The sequence below is a fragment of the Cydia fagiglandana genome, chromosome 9, assembly GCF_963556715.1.
Source record: "Cydia fagiglandana chromosome 9, ilCydFagi1.1, whole genome shotgun sequence".
NCBI lineage: Eukaryota > Metazoa > Arthropoda > Insecta > Lepidoptera > Tortricidae > Cydia > Cydia fagiglandana.
The window spans coordinates 14,725,927-14,746,299 of NC_085940.1; the positions used below are offsets into that span (position 1 = coordinate 14,725,927).

General features: G+C 37.1%; 1 protein-coding gene across 1 annotated transcript in view; it reads left to right on the forward strand.

Annotated features, from left to right (window-relative positions):
• The window catches only part of LOC134667781 (uncharacterized), a 60,680-nt gene that overhangs the window by 37,081 nt on the left and 3,226 nt on the right, over window positions 1-20,373 (forward strand). The window contains exon 3 of the mRNA XM_063525191.1: window positions 17,925-18,267. Within this exon, the coding sequence (XP_063381261.1) occupies window positions 17,925-18,267 (343 nt within the window). The remainder of the gene's footprint in view (window positions 1-17,924; window positions 18,268-20,373) is intronic.

Genomic DNA, 20,373 nt, shown 5'->3' on the forward strand with positions numbered 1-20,373 from the left:
TACATTAATAGATAAAGATAAAAGACACTCGTGTTAGTCACAATCATGTACGAACATGTATGTCGAATTTCTGTCATGGTTCATTCCAAGCAAGATGCTAGAGCCTTGCGTAAACACTATAGTGCCTTCTCCAATGACCCAAGCCGAATCCAAGGCTGACTAATATCGACTTGCACCATTCACTATCCCGGGGTTAACGGGTTAAACCTAGAGTTACCATTGGTACCAGTACAATTTGACACTTGGTTAACGGTCTAACCGCTTAACCCCGGGTTAGAGGGATGGTGCAAGTAGCCCTTAGTGAACTAAATGCCAGTAGGAAGATTATGAAACGGATGTCAAAGAACTTATAATTAATGCTTTTGTTAAAAACGTCACTTTTGACACTGACATATCCGATCCATATCGTATCTTTAGCAAATTTTTGACGTACGTACTGGTAACAAAAACTACTGACTTAATTGCTTCGGAAACGTTGTCGACAGGTAGCAAATTGCGAAAATCAATTACCTTGTTTCACATTTCACGTGAAACTTTGAGTTTACGTTCGTTCAATGCCACTCGAATGCAGTTGAGAAACTGAATGCAGGTTTAATGGAGTAGCTACAGCAACGAGTTGAATAAAAAATATTATAAAACATTGTATGTTTCCTTTTTAGTTGCTTTCAGAACTTGAGTTTTGCTTTTATGTAACTAAGTATACATATTTATTATTGGAAGCATTGTTTAAACTAGTACATACTTCATTCTAACTTAATAATCACCCTCAGTGGTTAAATTTATTCTATAGTTCGTTTTTTTAGCATTAGAAAGAACTTGAAAGAAGGTAAGCGATTTTGACGTGTCTTTTAATTGAAAAATGCTTCTTAAAAATCAGTAACTATTACTTATGAAAGCAGAAGAATATAAAAGATCGTATTCGATTCATAATTGTTACATATTTACCGTAACTTATTTTTAAACTGTGTTAATCAAATAAAACACATCAAGATTGTTTACCTTATTTCTAATGCTAAAAAAAACTAACTATAGTACTTATCTTTAAATATTAAAGATAGGGACGACAGTCATGTTTTTGAATTTTATGATAATATTTATTATGCAATAATCCAGTTCGAAATTTTGGTTGGTTTTGGTAACAATGGTTAGAAATTTTGCAAAATACCCACGAACGCTACTTTTTGGCAGAAATCCGTAATTAACTTTTTGCAAAGATCTGTAGGAAGGTCCGATTTTTAACTGTTAATATTTATAGATTATTTAACGCAGTAAGTTTCATATAAGTAAATAATAATACATAATTTAATTGTCATAGAACAGTAAAATCATAAAAAAAATGTTCATAATTGTATTATTTCCATTAAAAACTACTTGAAAGTACCTACTGTTCTGTTTAACAGCCTATTTTACGCGAGTATATTATCCAAGCTGTAACGAAGTATTAACAGCGAAGTGGAACACGCGAAAAATCTGCATACGTTATGCAATAACCAATGAATAGCGGAAAATTCAACATGGAATTTTTTCCTTTAGGCCCGTCTCCAGGCCAATTCGAACCTACATTTTGATAAAACTGGATCTGGATTTTTGATGGACTGGATTTTTCTAGTAAATGGTGCCATTTTGTAATCTTTCGCGCATGTATTTCGCTCCCATTTATCCGTTGATGGGCCATTCCATATGAATTCAACAAATCGGAAGTTAAAAGTGTGCTGCATGACATCACACGGTGCACCCCATTTGTTGAAATCAGATGGAATAGCTGTGATGTATTGGCGCAAGCGAGATGCCCAGGAGAATAATAAGTTGATAACAAACACTACATTTTTAGGTGTCATTTTGACATAAAAACGTGATTTTTTTTTAAACTTAACCACGCATTGTTACCCCTGAATACAGCTTTTCGTATTTTCCAGTCCGCTAAGCTACGTCAAGACTCAAAAGTGGTCGGTAGAAGTTAAAAGTGGTGGTACTTATTTATGTACAGTCGCCATCAGATACATCGGAGCGCCCGAGGTGCTCAAAAATATCTTAACCCGCACTCTTAACGTCTTGACAATAGAGGCGTGTTCAGATATTTGTGAGCACCTCGGGCGCTCCGATATATCTGATGGCGACTGTAGCTTTACGGTTAATAATCTGTAATAGTTACACTGTAATGGGTACACTGTATTTCATGAATCGTTCACTGCACATCTAGCCCGCAGTATCGACGTAGCAATAAAATACCACTGACCTGAAGACTAGGGCCGTGCTGAACCCTTTGTTTACATGCCTACTTGCTAGGGTTGTCGATACTAATTTAAGAATTTGTTATGGTTTTGAACTTTTTATACGACTTTGACGACCGTCTTGATGACTGGCGAGCACCTCATGCACGACTTACAAGGTCGTATCAAAATAAGGTCAACATCGTAACAACTTGTTAAATTAGAATCAGGCTCTAGAACCAAATATTGATAAACACGCTAATAAATGCCCTAAAAAATAGTACGAGTCGGGGTTTAAACCCGCGACGAAATTCGCATGCTCTTACCGCTACCTAGGCCACCAGCGCTTTTTCATGAAATAAAAGCATATAATGTGGTAACAAAATTTCAAAAGAAAATTCGATCATACGAAACCATTTTGCCTAAGTTTGCTTAGGAGCAGATCTGCTCCATATATATTCAAATACTTAAAATCCCATGAAGTTGTCATGATTGCTATATAAGTAAAAGGGATTTTTTTGACAGGAGCGTACGAAAAGTTAAACGGAGTCCTTCGCTAACGCCTTGGTCAACAAGAGTGTACCTACCTAAGCGACTTACCTAAGCGTTACCTAAGCGTTATTCGTAAACGCGATACTGGCCAGGGTTATTTTGACTTATGTATGTGTAAGAAAGCGATAAAACATAATTGAACTAAATCAGGCCCTAAAGTTTTATGAATACGGGGTTAATGTTTATTTTGCTACGTACATCCCTACTCTTACCGCCACCCACTACGTTCACGATATGTTCTCGCTCCGGATTGATTTTCCATTCGCCTCGGTGCAGTGTCGAGCATTCCTTCACTAATTTCATTCACAAACAGATCAAATTGAACTTGTGTGGCTGCCCCCTTTAACTATAGACTTGTATATTAGGCCAATTCGAACGTACACTGACATCAGATTGATATCAAAATTATGTATATTTGTCCAGATGTAGATTGGCGCGAGAGAGGCGCACAACAACTAAATAATCAATTAAACACGTACCTACACTAACAAATGCGCACAATAACTAAATAATGGAGATATCAAAGTGGCAAAGAAAAATATTACATATATTCACTGGTTTTTATGAAATTTTCCTACTTTCGATTAAAAATAATATATCATCGAGTCTGGATGACTATCGGCTCGATTCGGGAAATGAATAAGAGATGCATTAGATATGAAATAGTAAAGATATGTGACGTTCCACGACAAAAGGTACCTTATGGCTGCTGGCGCTTACGTCGCATAGCGCCGCAATAATATTGGAGCGACGTTAATAAATAATAATCGTAAGCGCCAACCGCCATATGGTACTTTTATTCGTGGGACGTCACATATCTTTACTATATCGTATCTAGTTAATCTCTAATTCACTTTCCGAATCGCGCCGTGAGGATAAATTGAGTGCTCGATGGATAGGTTTATTGTTGATATTCTGAAAATGTTGACATGTTATTAAAAAAATATTTAAAAAGATGCTAGAAACCACGCTATATCGAATAAGTCACATATGTTAAATTTGACCTATGGACTTAAGCATATAAGAAAACGCACAAGAAAATCTTGATAATTTTTTAGACTGCTAACCTATTTCAGCAGGCCACAAACACAAACCGTCACCGACGTTTTTCCCTGCTCCGTTTTCGCCCCCTTCCTTCCGCCTCACAAAATGCGGCGGCAAAAACTAAATAAACGGCTACTGGCCAAACTAGATTATGGAACTGCAGCTTAGTTTTGTGCAGTTTATTTGATAAGCAAGCTAAAATTTAAAAACGTCAAAACTTTGTCTGCTCTGTGCCGGGTTAAAATTAAAGCAGAAGAGCTGTATTAAATATTAAGTGCTTAAAATCGCAAATCTTCATCCTTATAAGTTAATCCTGTTGGAGTCGGTTTCCTTAATTAAAAAAAAAGGTTTTTATTGTGAATAGGAACAGAAGTTTCCGCCAAGTTTATATGAATTATATAATTATTAGATAGAAAATTTGAGGCGAGATAACACTTGTAACGAATTATCATACTGTTCTTCTTGTCCCGAGTAAAATAAACTATTGTGTTTCTCTTACCCAACTTACCTTATTTAAGGATGGACCGGGCCGTGTTTGGGCCGGAGCTTCCGGCGCTTACTTTTCTATGACATAACAGGCGATCACGGGATGCTTTTCATACAAAACGATGCGCCGGAAGCTCCGGGTCTGACACGGCCCGGTCTAACGTGAGTCATCCTTTAAGCAGGCCACAAACACCGACGGTGTCGTTTTTCCCTGCCCCGCTTTCGCCCACTTCCTTTCGACTTACAAATACGGCAACGAAAAACTAAATAAACGGCTGCTAGCTAAACATGATTATGGGACTGTAGCTTGGTTTAGTGTCCTTCATTTAATGGGTGCTAAAATTTAAAAACCGAGTTTTGCGAGTTCCGCACCGAGGGTTCCGTACTTTTTAGTATCTATTTGTTGTTGTAGCGGCTAACTATCACGGTTCATGAGATACAGCCTGCTGACAGACAGATGGATAGCGGAGTCTTAGTAACAGAGTCCCGTTTTTACCCCTCCGGTACGGAACCTTAAAAAGGAACTTGCACTGCGCTGGGTTTCAATGGATGTAGAAAAGTTGTGCTCTGTTCTTAATAATTATTATTAGTAATAGACGGCAATTATTCATCCGGTGGATATACATATTAGGTATAGAACGCACTTGCTCATTCGATCATTCAATAATCAGAAAATTAGGTGGGGTGCCCGATGCAAAAACAGGTCCTTCTTTTTCTTCCACGTGTTATCCCGGCATTTATTTGTCTACCCCGAACATTTTTATAAACTAATTTCGGGTAGTTTAGTGTTGTTTTACGTATATTTTATATCTCCGTTGACATTTGCTGGGACGTCAGTCTTTCCGTGACCACAGCTGGTGCAACTTCAAGTACCTTAGGTATTAAGAAATGAAACAGGCAACGAACTGTATTCATTGACTTCGTTCAGTAATAAAAAAAGAATTACTCAAATCGGACTACGGATGTCGGAGTAATCGGTGAACGTACATAAAAAAGCCACAACCGAATACAGAACCTCCTCCTTTTATAAAATTGAGGTCGGTTAAAAATAAAGCATGACTCCAATATTCAAACGGTAAAATATAAAACTATTTCTCATTTCAACTTCGGAACTCGCAAAGTTATTTAGACATGCAATAAAGTTAGCATACCATAAGCAAATTTTAAATATTTGCTAGGTACTAGGTATTTCATCTGTTGTTGCTTGTAGGTATTAAGAAAATAAGGGTCGTATATTTTTTTTTTATAAAATTAGTTAAAAGCCATGTTTTTCACCAGCCATTGGTAGGTACCAGAGTAGGTACTCTGCGTGGTGAATTTATAGGTCATACCGTAAAACGGGGTGAGTAGGTTTCGCGGGGAGAGTTGGGTTATGAATGGGGAGAGAAGGTTTGAGAGGGGGGTGAGAAGGGATTTTAAGGCTACTGCTACAAAAATAATGTATTCCAATTTAAAATGGGGCTATAGTAATACGCATAATAAAAAAAAATCGATCCAACAATCTTCCAAAATCACCTTTGTATGAAAACCCTCTCACCTCAAATACGAGGCACTACGGGGTGAGGTGGATTTTCCTCTTTATCGTCAAAGTTATGAAATGGAACTACCCAAAATAAAATACGAACTAAATAAAAATACAAACGTCCGAACCACTTATTATATACACCATTTAGTTTTCACATGTAAAAATAAAATTTTATCGAGGTTTGAAAGTCAAATTTCACCCAACTCACCCCATTTTACGGTACCTACTCAACGACTTTCATTATACACATAACCAATGCCAATTTCGCGAAAATGGCTGTTCCATACATTCCGGCTGCTAATTTCTATGGGACAGACAAATCTTTTGGTGCGATTTGGGCATTGGTCCCATAAGTTGAAAGATGGATACGATTCTAAAAGCGGGATTCCACCAGTGGGCGGCACTGTACTGCACAAGCATATTTCATATTTCATATTTATTTATTTCGTAAAGCACGGATACATTACACGTCAAAACATTTTAAAGATAAGATTAGCACTTATTATTAATTACATTTCCATCATTGATAATGGGCAAAAGGAAAACATTCAAATCATACAATGTCAGATTAAATAGAATAATAAATAACAATATTTTTTTTTTACTAAAGTCTGTAAATTCAAATTAAATGTCACAGAATTTGCGAATATCATAAAATGCATTATTAATTAACCATTTCTTTAATTTCCTATAAAATGAGTTATTATTTTCTACGTTTTGTATCTCATTTGGGATGGCATTGTAGATTTTGGGACCGATTACATAGCTGGTTTTGGTGGACTTGATATTCCGTACAAAATTGAATGTGCCACACACTGGTGGAATCCAGCCTTAATATTTAGGCAGTAGTGTTTTACTTTGAGCATCGATTACTTTCACTTTCACTACACCTATAACAAGGAAAATTACATGTAAATTTCGTCGAATTGCTTGTAATTGGTAGTCGGACTATACCCAGTTATAATAACAAAGTAACTATCACAAGCTCTTAACAATCAAACCTCTGTTATTTGAAAAGCAATCTTAAGTCTCTGTGACAAAGTACAAAATTAAATTATTAAAAGTCTGTTACGTAATTGTGGAATATCTTTCGGAATGGTGCAGGCTCTATTTACTAATTTAAGGTTGAATAAAATTTGTAATTCTTTGCAATTTGGGTCACGAGAGCGGTTAATATGTATAGTCGTTGTAATATTACTTTAAAGGCAAAAGCAAAAGGGTGACTTAATACTGTAGATATCTCATCATAGAATATTTGCTTTTAAACATAAGCTTCTATAAAATTCTTTCGTAATTAGCATGTGATTTGTGTCATTCTGATTTCAGATTGTATTATGTTCTGTTTTTGATTTTTTTTTCTACAATATTTTTAGCTAAAAGAGTAGTGTTATCTAAGTGATCTACAGTTATTATAATCGAAGGCCGATGATGAATGCTGGATTTAAATCCAGCCCAGCATTTTGTGGTAAATGTTTTATTTACTTGTAAAAGTAAATAAAACAGATGAAATATTTTTAAATCAATGACAACCCTACAAAGTTATTTAAATTGACACATGTCATGTCAATGTCATTCATACGATCTACTTGCTGGGGTTTAAACATGCAGATTTTTGCACTAGATAATGTTTAACTGGGGTCCCTTTGTTTCCCATAAAGTTTTAAGTCATAATGTATTGTTTGTCATATTATCGTTAGCCATAAAACTGAAACCGTTAACTTTTCAAGATTTTCGTAAGGTTATTCTGTAGGTAGGTTAGGTTAGGTTAGGTTTGTTTTATGGCAATCCTGAAAAGTTACGCGTTTCTGAGAAAAACCAATTATGACTAACGAAAATTCGGACAAACAATACATTATGACTTAAAACTATTTGGGAAACAATAGAGACCCTGTTTAACTATATCTCCAAAACGGTTAGAAATATTAATGTGATTAATAAGTAAAACATTACGTAGCCTAATCAATTCCCCGTTTGCACAATAGGCCCTCATTCTGTTCCACCCGGTATACCTACCTGCTAATTTGTTCATCTTCACTTTCAGTGTGAAATGTTGATTTTAATACAAATATACAAAATGGGAATTAAATAGTAATAAAGCACGAATGAATATTTAATATAATAGAACATGTAAATATTCAAAGCAAATGGATGATTTCACGTTGAATTTGTCGCGTCCAATACGATTCATTTTAATTAACTAATCTAATCGTTTTAATTACTGGTCACATTTACGGCTGTGAAGCATATCTATTTAAAATAAATTTCTTTTAAAACATTTTTTCACAAAAAATATTTATATCAAACTGAAACTGAAAGCAAGTTTTAAAACACACGTCAACATGTATTAGTTGTGTTTGCTCAGAGCAAAAAAAGGTCAACCACGGCGTTGCATGAACAAGAGATTTCCTTTAGCAGGATTGGTCCTTAGGACCCAAGGATGGATTTAAGAAGTGGAGCCACCCAGATTTTTGATGCAGGTGGGGGGGGGGGGGGTTAAGCGTCTGCGACGTTTGGGGTTAATATTTTTTTAAGTTTAGGTTCTAAGTCAAGTTTAGTATCATTTTCAACTAAATCAAAGATGTAGACATAGATTTCATCGAAATCGGTTCAGCGTTTATTGATTTCCCATACAATCTTACACCTTACCTTTCATTTTTAAGGTTTTTTTTTGGAATAAAAACTATCCTATGTTCTTCCTCGGCACTCAAACTATCTCGATACCAAATTTTATCTAAATCGGTTCGGCGGTTATTGAATCCCCATACAAATTTCCTCCTCCCTTTTCACACCCATAAGGGATGATTATTGAGATTAAAAGTATGCTATGTTATTCCCTGGGAAACAAACTATCTCTGTACCAAATTTTAACTAAATTGGTTCAGCAGTTTAAGCGTGAAGAGGAATTTAAAAAAAAGTATTTTTTTCATATTTTATGTGTTTTTACTTAGGAATTGTGTCATTATGATATCAGAAATGAATTCGGCACCCCCAATTTATACGGAAACGATACCAAACTTGACCTAGTAGCTTAAATGATACAGATATCAAGATCAAGTTGAGAGCCCCCCCCCTAAAAATTTACATCAAAAATCTTGGTGGCTCCACTTCTTGAATCCATCCCTGGGTCCTACGGACCAATCCTGCCAAAGGAAATCTCTTGTTCGTGCAACGCCGTATATTAGCTCCTGCGCCATCCGCTATATGAATCAGCGGCGTAAAATACAAACGTCTTAGTTGCATGTTCCTAACAACTTTCCTTATTCGTGACAAGCGTAGGCGAAATATGAAATATAGAAACACATTAACTTAACGTTTTATCAAGCATTGATGCCAGGGATGTAAAGACGAATAGAAGGGTTTGGGCTTTTGTGGTAAGGTAAACGTACTGGTGCTCGACGCGGTCCTAGTACATGTCATCTTGAAACTTAAGTCATTGTCAATAGAGGTGACAGCAAGGTGTCATCTATTGGGCATTAGCATGTCAAGCACTAGTACGTTTACTTTAAATAAAAATACATTTCTTCATGGGCTATATTAATCGGTTAAGTTATAACTTTTTCCTCTGGCTCCATAACAGTAAAAAAAGTTGATTGGTCTATTATAATATACATATATTTGTTGTATATGAGTATGATTATGAAAAAATATATTCAAACTATACTGAGTACATGTCAATTAATACATGAAGACCAGTTACTATAGACACAGAATAAATAATAGTACTAGGTACAGAAGGTTCACTCTCTAACAAAACGCGTCTATTACGACAGATATGACCACTAGGTGGCGCAAGCGCGAGCAGGCGTTCATTCCGTAGCGGACACCAAAATTGGTGTGGGCCGCATGTACTTGTTGCGACGCGACGAAATCGCGGAGTGAGCCACGCTTTCTATAGATAAATATCTAGTAAGGTAGTCGTAGTTACAGTCCTAATGTTTGTGTAAAATTACACACAAGCTATTAATGTTGAAATTACCATCCCTTCAGGTTACGTCGACTATTTTTACATCGTAGTTTGCCTGTCCAAATTACCACGCAATTCAAGTGGCAGGAGTTGACCTTTGGGTTTATTTTGTGACAAACATAAGGTGTTTGGACTAACGTGACAATAGTTTGTACCTTTAATATAGGTCAACGGAAGTTTTTTGTAACACATTACTTATATCTAAGTATTTATATATCACGGGGGATCTCGGAAACAGCTCTAACGATTACGATGAATTTCGCTATATGGGGGTTTTCGGGGGCAAAAAATCAATCTAGCTAGGTCTTATCCCTGGGAAAACGCGCATTTTTGAGTTTATACAAGTTTTGCGAGCAAAGCTCGGTCTCCCATGTACTCGGTTCCATATGAAGAAAAAGTGACTCCACATCATTCACATCTCATCTCAGCTACGCTGGATTACAATCAATGTCTCCTCAAATCTCCACCTTATCGGTGGAGCCAGGCGTGGCTCACTCCGCGATTTCGTCGCTTTGCAATAGGTAGCTACAATTATCACCCGTCCCACGCCAATTTTGGTGGCTAGCCATAAGCCGCGCGTGGCGCTGTCGCCACCTAGCGGTCATATCTTATTTTATTTTATTTTAATTTTATTTTATTTATTAGGCACACAAAACAGATAACATTTAATTACATGGAATAATTCTTTTCAGAGCAGGTTTTTGGTAGGGAATGCCATCCAAAGCATGTATGCACATCATGAAACAAATATTAGAGCGAAAACTACAACTATACTAAGACTACTATACAAACTAACTTAATTACACAATAATACAATTTTAGGCGCAATACATTGAGGGAATTAAAGACATTAATGAAACTTAATGTAATGGTGATCGATGGCAAATAACTTCCATAACCTGTTTCCGAAAGATTGCAAATCTCGAGTTGAATATATCAAAATGGCTATGTTTAGATACCAGGTCGTTGTACAGACGGCACATTCTTACAATAGGGTTGTAAAAGGAAGTATTATTTTTATACACTTGTAGAGCAAAAGTCTTTGGGGCACGGGACCTGAACCGGGGATATCTATCCTAATCGTAACAGACGCGTTTTGTTAGAGAGTGAATCTTCTGTATCTAGTACTATTAATTATTCTGTGATGGAACTTAGGCAGCGTGAGCAAGGCAAATAGTGTAGTAAATAAAGGTAGTGGACCCCGCAGTAATTCCTCATCCAGAAAAAACTTTACAGTATGATAAAGTATCAATAAATAAAAAGTATTGTATAAATATCCAAAGAATAATAGTAATAGTATTTAAGTAAGTACCTAAAGTCTTAAATCGTTAATATCTTTTTACGGAAAAATGTTCCGTTCAAATTTTCGTCTCCACCGGAAATATTGATGTAACGTATTGCAACAATATATGACATAACAATAAAATAAATCCCAGCAGAAATACTAATAACTTATTTGGTAAAAAAAATTTCGGACGGAGGAATTACTCGGTTAAATAAATAAACAGATTTGTATGTTTACGTATACATACCTAACTTAGGAGTGTTTTTAGGGTTCCGTACCTCAAAACGAAAAAAAAGAACCCTTATAGGATCACTCGTGCGTCTGTCTGTCTGTTTGTCACAGCCTATTTTCTCGGAAACTACTGGACCAATTAAGTTGAAATTTGGTACACATATGTAAATTAGTAACCCAAAGATGGATATATTTAAAAATACGTAGGTTCGAAGTTATTTAAGAAAATACAAATAGCCAAAAAATTACCATTCCCCCTGTATCTCCGAAACTACTGGATCTAAAATTTTGAAAAAAATACACAAAATAGTTCTTTACCTATAGATGACAGGAATACCTATTAGAAATGTGCAGTCAAGCGTGAGTCGGAATCATGTACGGAACCCTAGAAACGCGAGTCAGGCTCGCACTTGGCCGGTTTTTTTTGGATATTTATAATGTTAGTTTCGGCTCATACTATACAATAACCAAGCAAAATTTCATCGACTGAGGAATTAATGCATGGGTCTCCATACAACAACTTGCTTCGTTTACTACACTAAAAGGCAAAGTGAACGAGGCAGCGGTGAGCGGTAGCGCGCCGAACCACCTATAATGTGAACACTGCCTTATATAACACAATGTTCGTCGGTAACAAGTTGTAATGTAACTACCTCTAACAAGTAACAACATGTACGAGAAGAGCTCCAATTAGAACTTATCATCGCTAACACCGTAGCTTGAGCGGCTATAGAATAAGGCCCACTTGCACCATTCCACTAACCCGGGGTTAATCGGTTAAACCGTTACCGAAGTGTCAAATTGTACTGGTAACCATAATAACTCCATGGTTTAAACAATTAACCCTGGGTTAGTGAATGGTGCAAGTGGCCCTTAGGGGATTATTTGACTCGAGAAACTGGCAGGAGACGAGCCGAGGTGTTCATGGCTAGGTATACTTTATATGACAAATGATAAGTGCAATTTCTAAGATCATTTAACAAGCCACATGACCCAAATATATTTACATACATACAGATTTACACCCTTATTCATAAACGCGCTACAAGCCTCAATTAGCTAATAATCGTTTGTCTTTATCTGTTATTTTGACATATGTAGGGGAGAGCGGGGTTAAACGTGCCAATTTTCATAAAATACAAATTTGATCTATGAAAACAGTGTGAATAAGGTATGTGGGTTGCGCTATATTAAATAATGATTGTTTGCGTTTCTGAGTAGCGATATTATTTTGAGCATCGTTAAACAGTTTTTTTATGAGATAGGTCGGAACGGAACTACTAACCCCGCTTAGCAATGCACGCACGAGAACTTTCCAAAGTTGCGAAACTTTCCACATGAGAAATTCTCGGTAACTTCTGAGAATGTTCTCGAGAACGAGAATTTATTTATTTATCGTTGTTTATACCATGAATATTCACGATAGTTTAGGTGTAGTCCTTACCCCCAGAAAATTCCGACTTTTGGTCGTCCGCTTCCGGTCAGAAAAATGTATGACGGCCCGGCCAAACGGCCAAACTTAGCTGGGGGGTGCTCGACCAAATGTCATAGAGGGACCCTGGCAGTTTTTGACGCTGCCATTTTTTTTCAATATGGCCGACATTTTTTTTAAACTTTTTTAAATTTGTCCTAGCGCGCTGAAATTTTGGTCACGGAATCTCGGGGTCCCCTAGACACCTATGAAAATTTTTTTTTTGGAAAAATGCTACAATTGTGGGAAAACAGGCCACTTTTATTTTGTATGGCAACTTTTAAACGGTGCGTGATAGGTGGGGGGTGCTCGACCAAATGTCATAGAGGGCCCCGAGACAAAACAATCTGCATTAAAAAAAAATCAAAATGGCCGACTTTTTTTTTAATTTTTTTCAAGTTGGTCCGAGCGCGCTGAGATTTGGCATGGCGGGAGATAGAGGCCTCTAGATTCTAATTAAACAAAAAAAATTTTTTTGATAATATTGTCGAAAGTCGAAATGTTCTCTGATATACAGTGAGAATTTAAGCAACTTATTGGTAAATTTATCACATCAACAAAATAGCTAACTGTAATAGACAATAATATATGCATAAGAACATTTAGTTTTAAGTTATGCCTATTTAAACTTTATTTCAAGTATATTCTCTTGTTTAAACAATAATTTCCATGTTGCAGGAATGTTCTGAGAACATTCTCGAGAACGTTTCCGCTTTTTGGGAATGTTCTGCAATTTGTACATTGCTAACCCGCTATGGGGCGGGTTGTTTCGTTGCTAAAATTTATAACTTATCCGTCAAATATTTAAATCTCAGTTCACACACGCTGCAAGAGTATTTTGCAGTTCGTCGAAATATATGATAATTTGTTGTGTACTATTAACAGATAGTAAAAAAATCCAAAGCAAAAATGTGATTATCCGTGGGGTTCGTTGTGCCCTCGTTTTCGATTTATTTTCCATAACTACTATTCTACTATAATGGAAGCAACGAAAACGGCTCCTGCAACCGCATAGTGGTCTGACTTTTCGCGACAAACATCATACGAATCGCTCCATGGTTTACTTGCGTTCCTATTCCCATCGGATCAACTTACCTCCGGCACGTTTAACCCCGCTCTCCCCTATCTGTAAGAAAGGGATAAATCATAATTTAGCTAAATCAGGCTCGTAAGGTTTTATGAATAAGACGGTGTAGGTATTTTTACACGTAGGATTAGATTGACAAGCAGACCCTAAGCTACTTTAACAAGCCTTAGCAACGCTAGGGGTGATGAGTTTATGATTACCTACCTACATCCCTTGACATTATTACTTTACATAAATATTTCACTCCTTTCAACTTACGTTACGAGCAAGTGTATTGAACAATGTCGTATGTAACACGTGTGCATTGGCAATAAGAAAGCCGATGTGTGTAATAAGTCATTCCACACATCTAATCTCGTGTGTAATGAACTAATGACCAACGTAGCACACATGTATCTAATTCTATCAGGTTCAAACTGCCGTATTCGAACTTCAAGATATTCACAAGAGACGACACGTACTAGATCCATTCTAGATACGTTATAGTTTAGATATCAACTAGTTCTCTTTTGCAGCGCAGTTTGGGCAACCAATGTCACTTTTACGTTAGATAGAGTAAGATATCTATTAGATGTGAATTGGATCTCTATCATCTCTAAGACATATCCCGTGGAAATCGTTCAAGAGTATCTCCAGAATCGCGCAAATGTCAAATTTGACAGGTTAGATCTTAAACATACCGTTATCGTATCTTGGTGATGTCTAAAAGATATCTAATAGATATCTATTTCAAAATCCGAATCGGGTCCAAAGTCTCATTAGGAAGTATAGAATAAACAAACCTTGGCTTAAAGCGATTAAGCATTAGAGTTTAATCCAACGTTGATCCGATCTTGATGAAGTTTTATACTTCAAGTTTAATCACTTTTAGTTAAACCCTTTTGTTCCCCTTTTTCTTTGCGCATTTTAAAGTATCTTCATTGTAGTAGGATAAAACTATTGTTCTTGTTAAAAATGCAGGGGAACGGTTTCATTTCTTGTTATGTTGATTAAATTCAAAGTTTAATGTCCACAGTATTAACTGCATCTCATTTCGACTTCATTCAGGGCTAATTTGGCTTTTGTTGTATTTAAATAAACATTCCATATGTAAGGACTTGCTAATGAAACAACGACATATTGGAAGTGTTATTTATTCGTAAAGCTCTATCTCTCTCTTATTTACTTAAGTGTTTATACATATGTCTATCCTTATTGCTCTAGTGTTGTTATAACCTATCGAATAAGAGTATTATGGTTCGACCTAAACATCGACTTTGCCTTAACTCATACGTCCTCTATCGCCCACGCCTTTAGAATAGGTATTAGGTACTTTATAAGATAATTCGCAATATTCCTGGATTTTAATAAGGGAATAGGGCTGTAGAGGAAAACACCTACTAAGAATAATAAAGGATTCTTGGCATTTTGCCATCGCTACCTACCTAAAATAATTTAATCCATGAAATAAGTCTTCAAGCAGATGGAAACTTGGAGAGAGTTGTGCTAAAGATATATACGTTACGTCACTGGGTCAAACTTTGTCAGTAGAAAGTTAATATGAATGAATACATTCAATAAATCGCATGGGATCGAATCATATGGTATTGGAGGGTTTGAGTATACATTGAGCTCGGTAAAATTAAGATATTAAAAATGAAGAAATTTATAGTTCATTGAATACATATTTATATTACAAAGTAATTTGTAGCATCTAGCAGGTGTAGCTTTCTAGTGCCTGAGGCTGAAATCGAATAAAATAATTTAACTTATTCTATGAAAAATATTTAATAAACTAATATGGACCATCCAAAGTTGCGTTAAATTTCGTCCACACTTAAACGTTCCATTCACACTGCTTTAACGTAACACTAAAAATGCATTTTTTCTTCATTCATTGAAAATCAAGAACAAAATGCATGAATGCAACTCACGTGTATGAAATCTATTAGTGAACGTGTTGCGACGCCAACACTGTTATGTTAATGTGATCCTGTGCGCAATTACACCAGAGGCCCTACCGCGGACCACGTTCGACGTGTTGCCTCCCCGTCACACTTTCGTACGACTTTATAAGTGTGACAGAGTGGCAACACGTCAAACGTGGTTCGCGGTAGGCCCCCAGCTTGATTTATGTTCGTAAAAACACGTTACGCGGTGGGCGCGCCGCACGCCATGATACTGTAATGAGTTTAAATATTTATCGTCGTTTTGCATTCAATTGGGAAAGTTTTGTTCTTTAAAAAGTTTATGCTTAAACGACTTTATTTTCTCAAAAGAAATTGTACATTTCACTTCATGAGAATGAGCATTACAAGTTGTACATACCTTCTACAAAACAAGCAAAAACCAAAAACAATATCAAATTAAATTAAATTAAGACTTTTTTATCACAATAACAAGTAGCAGCTGTAGCAGGTCGATTATAAAAGTCCAGAAACTTACACGTAAGATGCAGAACAAGTTCATTTTGAAGAATAATTAATACAATATCACATACATGTTAAAAACAGAAGAACTTTCGCAACTTTATGGAAACTTTGCTGTAACATAATCGCTCGTAAATCCAACAAAAATTTAATAAATACATAGGTACCTACTTACCGTACTGGTCATAGTATTTGTCATCTTTAGAATTATTCCAATGAGTGACTATTTTGAATCAATAAAATGCAGTCATCAATAAAGGACTAAACAATATATTTTAGGCAGATACTACTTAAGTAGGTAGTTGTTACACATGTTTTGTAAGGCTACAGGAAAGCCAGATTTAGATTATGTTTTCGGTTTGAGCTGGTTTTGATACAACATTGAAAATCACTCTTGCTAATTGGTGCTTGCGAAATGAAGCGTGTTCCAATCACTAAGACGATCGTCAAACTCCTATCAAAACCATAACAAAATGCTAAATTTGCATCGACTTCGAGTTGTTAAAACGTTGAATTTTGAACCAATTTATTCCCTTCATCGTGCATGAAAAGCTTCCAAACAAACCGTCGACAATAACAGCCAATAAAGTGATACAATCTTGTTAAAAACCCGTTTTGAAACCTTGTTCATACCAGTCACGATTTCAATATACAGAAAATGAAGATGTACGGCCAATAGCCAATAGCTAGTTCCCGGCTCTGGCGTTCGCGATATATCACAACTAGCACAATGGGGTCTCTGCAGTAAAATCCTCTAGAGAAACTCGTAAAATATAGACAATTTTTAGGTTGGTATTTTTGTATATGATAATTATCTAATATGACGTTTGTTTTTGTTTTTATTTTGGATATTTTAAAACCTCACTTTCGATAAAAAAAAGTTGAGTCCAGTCTATGCTTTTATGCCTTTTATATACTTAACCGCAAGATTCTGAAAGCGATGTAAACTTCACATAATGGGTATTTGTTAAATCATAAAATAGATGAAAACAAATAATTCATTTCTGAGATGTACCTACATTCAATAATGACTTCGCATTAAATCGCAAGGACAAATGCATTATCTATATTTTCCCTATCTGCTTTATGTATAAGGACATATTTTCCGAACGAAATTCGTGTCTGTTACGCCCTTCTATTCTAGGTAACCTCGTCGAGCGACTGAAAGTACCGAAATACACTATTATTTTGTTTCGAAGCCTGGCAGAGAAAATGGAGAGATTTCGCCGGAGAAGCGTTTGACGTTTTTACATGTTATGTTTGAGTCACATTCTGTATGTTCGCTTTATTTTTATTAACTTAAGAATCCCATTCGTTTCCAGTATTGTAAAAATTACTAAGAAGTAGAATGAAAATGTACTTAAACGTGACGTCATTGCTTTAAAGAATATGTTATCATTGTTAAGATCAATTTGAATGGTCAATTTACGCGTCTTAAAAGCGCGGTGGGCCGAAGGTCCAATGGTGAGCAGCCTCAAGGTGTACGAAAGCCAATCGCCCAGCTTCGCGGAAGTGCGTACTCCGTGTACCTAAGTAAACCCATGTAAACCCATTCGAACTTTAAGATAATTCAGGATACTTATTTAGGCAGTTTTTTTTATAAAATTAAAGCTATATTTCGTTTACTTCACCATAAATACAAATTGTGTATTTATTTCTAGTGCGCAGCCGGGCGTGCGGCATGGCAGGAGGCGGCGGCACTGTCAGTGGGCGGCGGCGGCGCGGGCGCGGGCGGCGCGGCGCGTCGCTGCTCCGTGCTCGGCGACCACCCCGGCGCGCGCCGCGACCAGCGCGGGAAGTGGCACAGGAACAACCGGGTGAGAACACTATACAGCATGTATCAGAACGAAAGGCAAAGAAAGAGACCCATGGCAGAAGGCGGCGGCACTGTCGGTGGGCGGGGGCGACGCGGGCGCGGGCGGCGCGGCGCGTCGCTGCTCCGTGCTCGGCGACCACCCCGGCGCGCCCCGCGACCAGCGCGGCAAGTGGCACAGGAACAACCGGGTGAGAACACTACAGTATGTATCTGAACGGAAGGCAAAGAAAGAGACCTATTAATGTTTAGGTCATAGCGTATGAGATCTCTGTCGTCATTACGACAGGCATAAGCGTAATAAAGAACTTATATGCACACAACAATTACGCTTACGTGACGCTTGGTGCCCAGAACTCTACGCCTCCTCCACGCTTACGCCTAAATACGCCTCGTGTGCTTATAAATACTGTATATATCAGAACGAAAGGCAAAGAAAGAGACCCATTAATGTTTACGTCACACTGAGCAACTTTTACTATGAGACCAACTCCAAAAATGCGGGAAAAAAATTGGATGTTTCATACATTTTTCGTCTGATGTTGAAATTTCCGCGTTTTCGGGGTTGGTCCCATAGTAAAAGTTGCTCAGTGTGACCTAAACATTAATGGGTCTCTTTCTTTGCCTTTCGTTCTGATACATACTGTATTTTTATAAATACAGCTTATGCACACGAGGCGTATTTAGGCCTAAGCGTGGAGGAGGTTTAGAGTTCTGGGCACCAAGCGTCACTTAAGCGTAATTGTTGTGTGCATATAAGTTCTTTATTACGCGTATGCCTGTCGCAATGACGACAGAGATCTCACACGCTACGCTTCGTGTGCGGACTTGTTTGAGATGTAAGTACGTGCTCGTAGCGCTCTCGTTCTACGCGCGTAATACGCCACGCTTACATCTCGTGTACTGAGGGCCTTAGTATTGTAGGAGACTAATCGTTAATGCTGATCTAAATCCTACGAATATATGAACTTACAACGATTTGCGGAAGCCCCGCAAAACTGAAGACTCATTCAGTTATTTACCGTGATCTTGCATAACTAATTCCAAGTTCAAATGGGTTACTAGTGGCTGTTACCGTTGTAAAACGCTACGCTATTTGGTAGGTACCTAATTGATACAGTTGCTATAAAAATTTGGATACAAACGTTGTCAATTAAGCTAAGACTTGCACTGTTGTCGCTTTTAATTCTCTGACCTGCAGGTGTGACAATTACCTATTAGCTAATCCATATGTACCTAAATGTAGCATAGCTATTAGGTGTGCTTAAAGGTGACAGTCCATTTCCAACGACAGCTGCATTAGGTACTGTTCATTTTACTATGGAAATTGACAATGACAGCGACGCATTCTGTACCGGTAGTGCAGCTGCGGTTAGAAATGGAATGTTACCATAAGACGTAAGTTGTAGCTTTTTTTCACAATCCATAACTCCCGCGGGAACAATATTAGGCCTTTGTCCTTCAGTACACCTGCATGAAATAAGGTATTTTTCGAGCGAGTGTAATGAATAACATTGTAACTGCGGGGGTAAGAATATTGTTACTCGAGTCTTTAATTCACTCTCGTGCATTATTCCACATACCCCCCATGTTGCACATTGTACTATTTTACCTAAGGAACTCTACTAAACACAGACAGTCATCATTAGCACAACGTACCATTGTAGGTACTCAATTTAAAATGTCGAATCATTGATAGCCTGAGAACCACTTATTCCCGCGGTCAGGCTACTTTTAGCTCCATCATCAATCTTCCTCTGACGGCCGTCTGAGAGCTCTTGAAAAATCTGATTGGATGCAGAGCACCTAAAGTGCTCAAGTCAAAGGCGAAATCGTGACGTAAAATGGTTGTTTTACCAGTAGGGCCTCCTCCTATTTGTAGAACACATCTCAAACTTAGCCACTAAGGAATGAGTTGGTACGTTTAGGGGGAGGTTGTGTGTGCATACAAATGATACCCAATATATCTCTAACGGGAGTTTTAGTATGGACCGAGAACACAGGTACTTAACTAAAGGGTTTTCTGACAGTAAAATGAGAAAGAAAAATGTATAACATCAGTCAAGTAGGCTTTTAATGCAAGGATTTTAACTTATGCCACGATATTGTTTACTTACGAAACAATATCGTACAAATCGTAAGTATAGCGTTACGTTGGTGATGGAAGGTACCTACGTATTTTATGTTATTTAAAACCATATGTACGAAAGCATTTTTGCCCAAGCTAAAAACGTAGACCTTCGTTTTCGCTCGTTCATTGTATTGAATTAATTATGGTCCGAAAGTTTGTAATAACA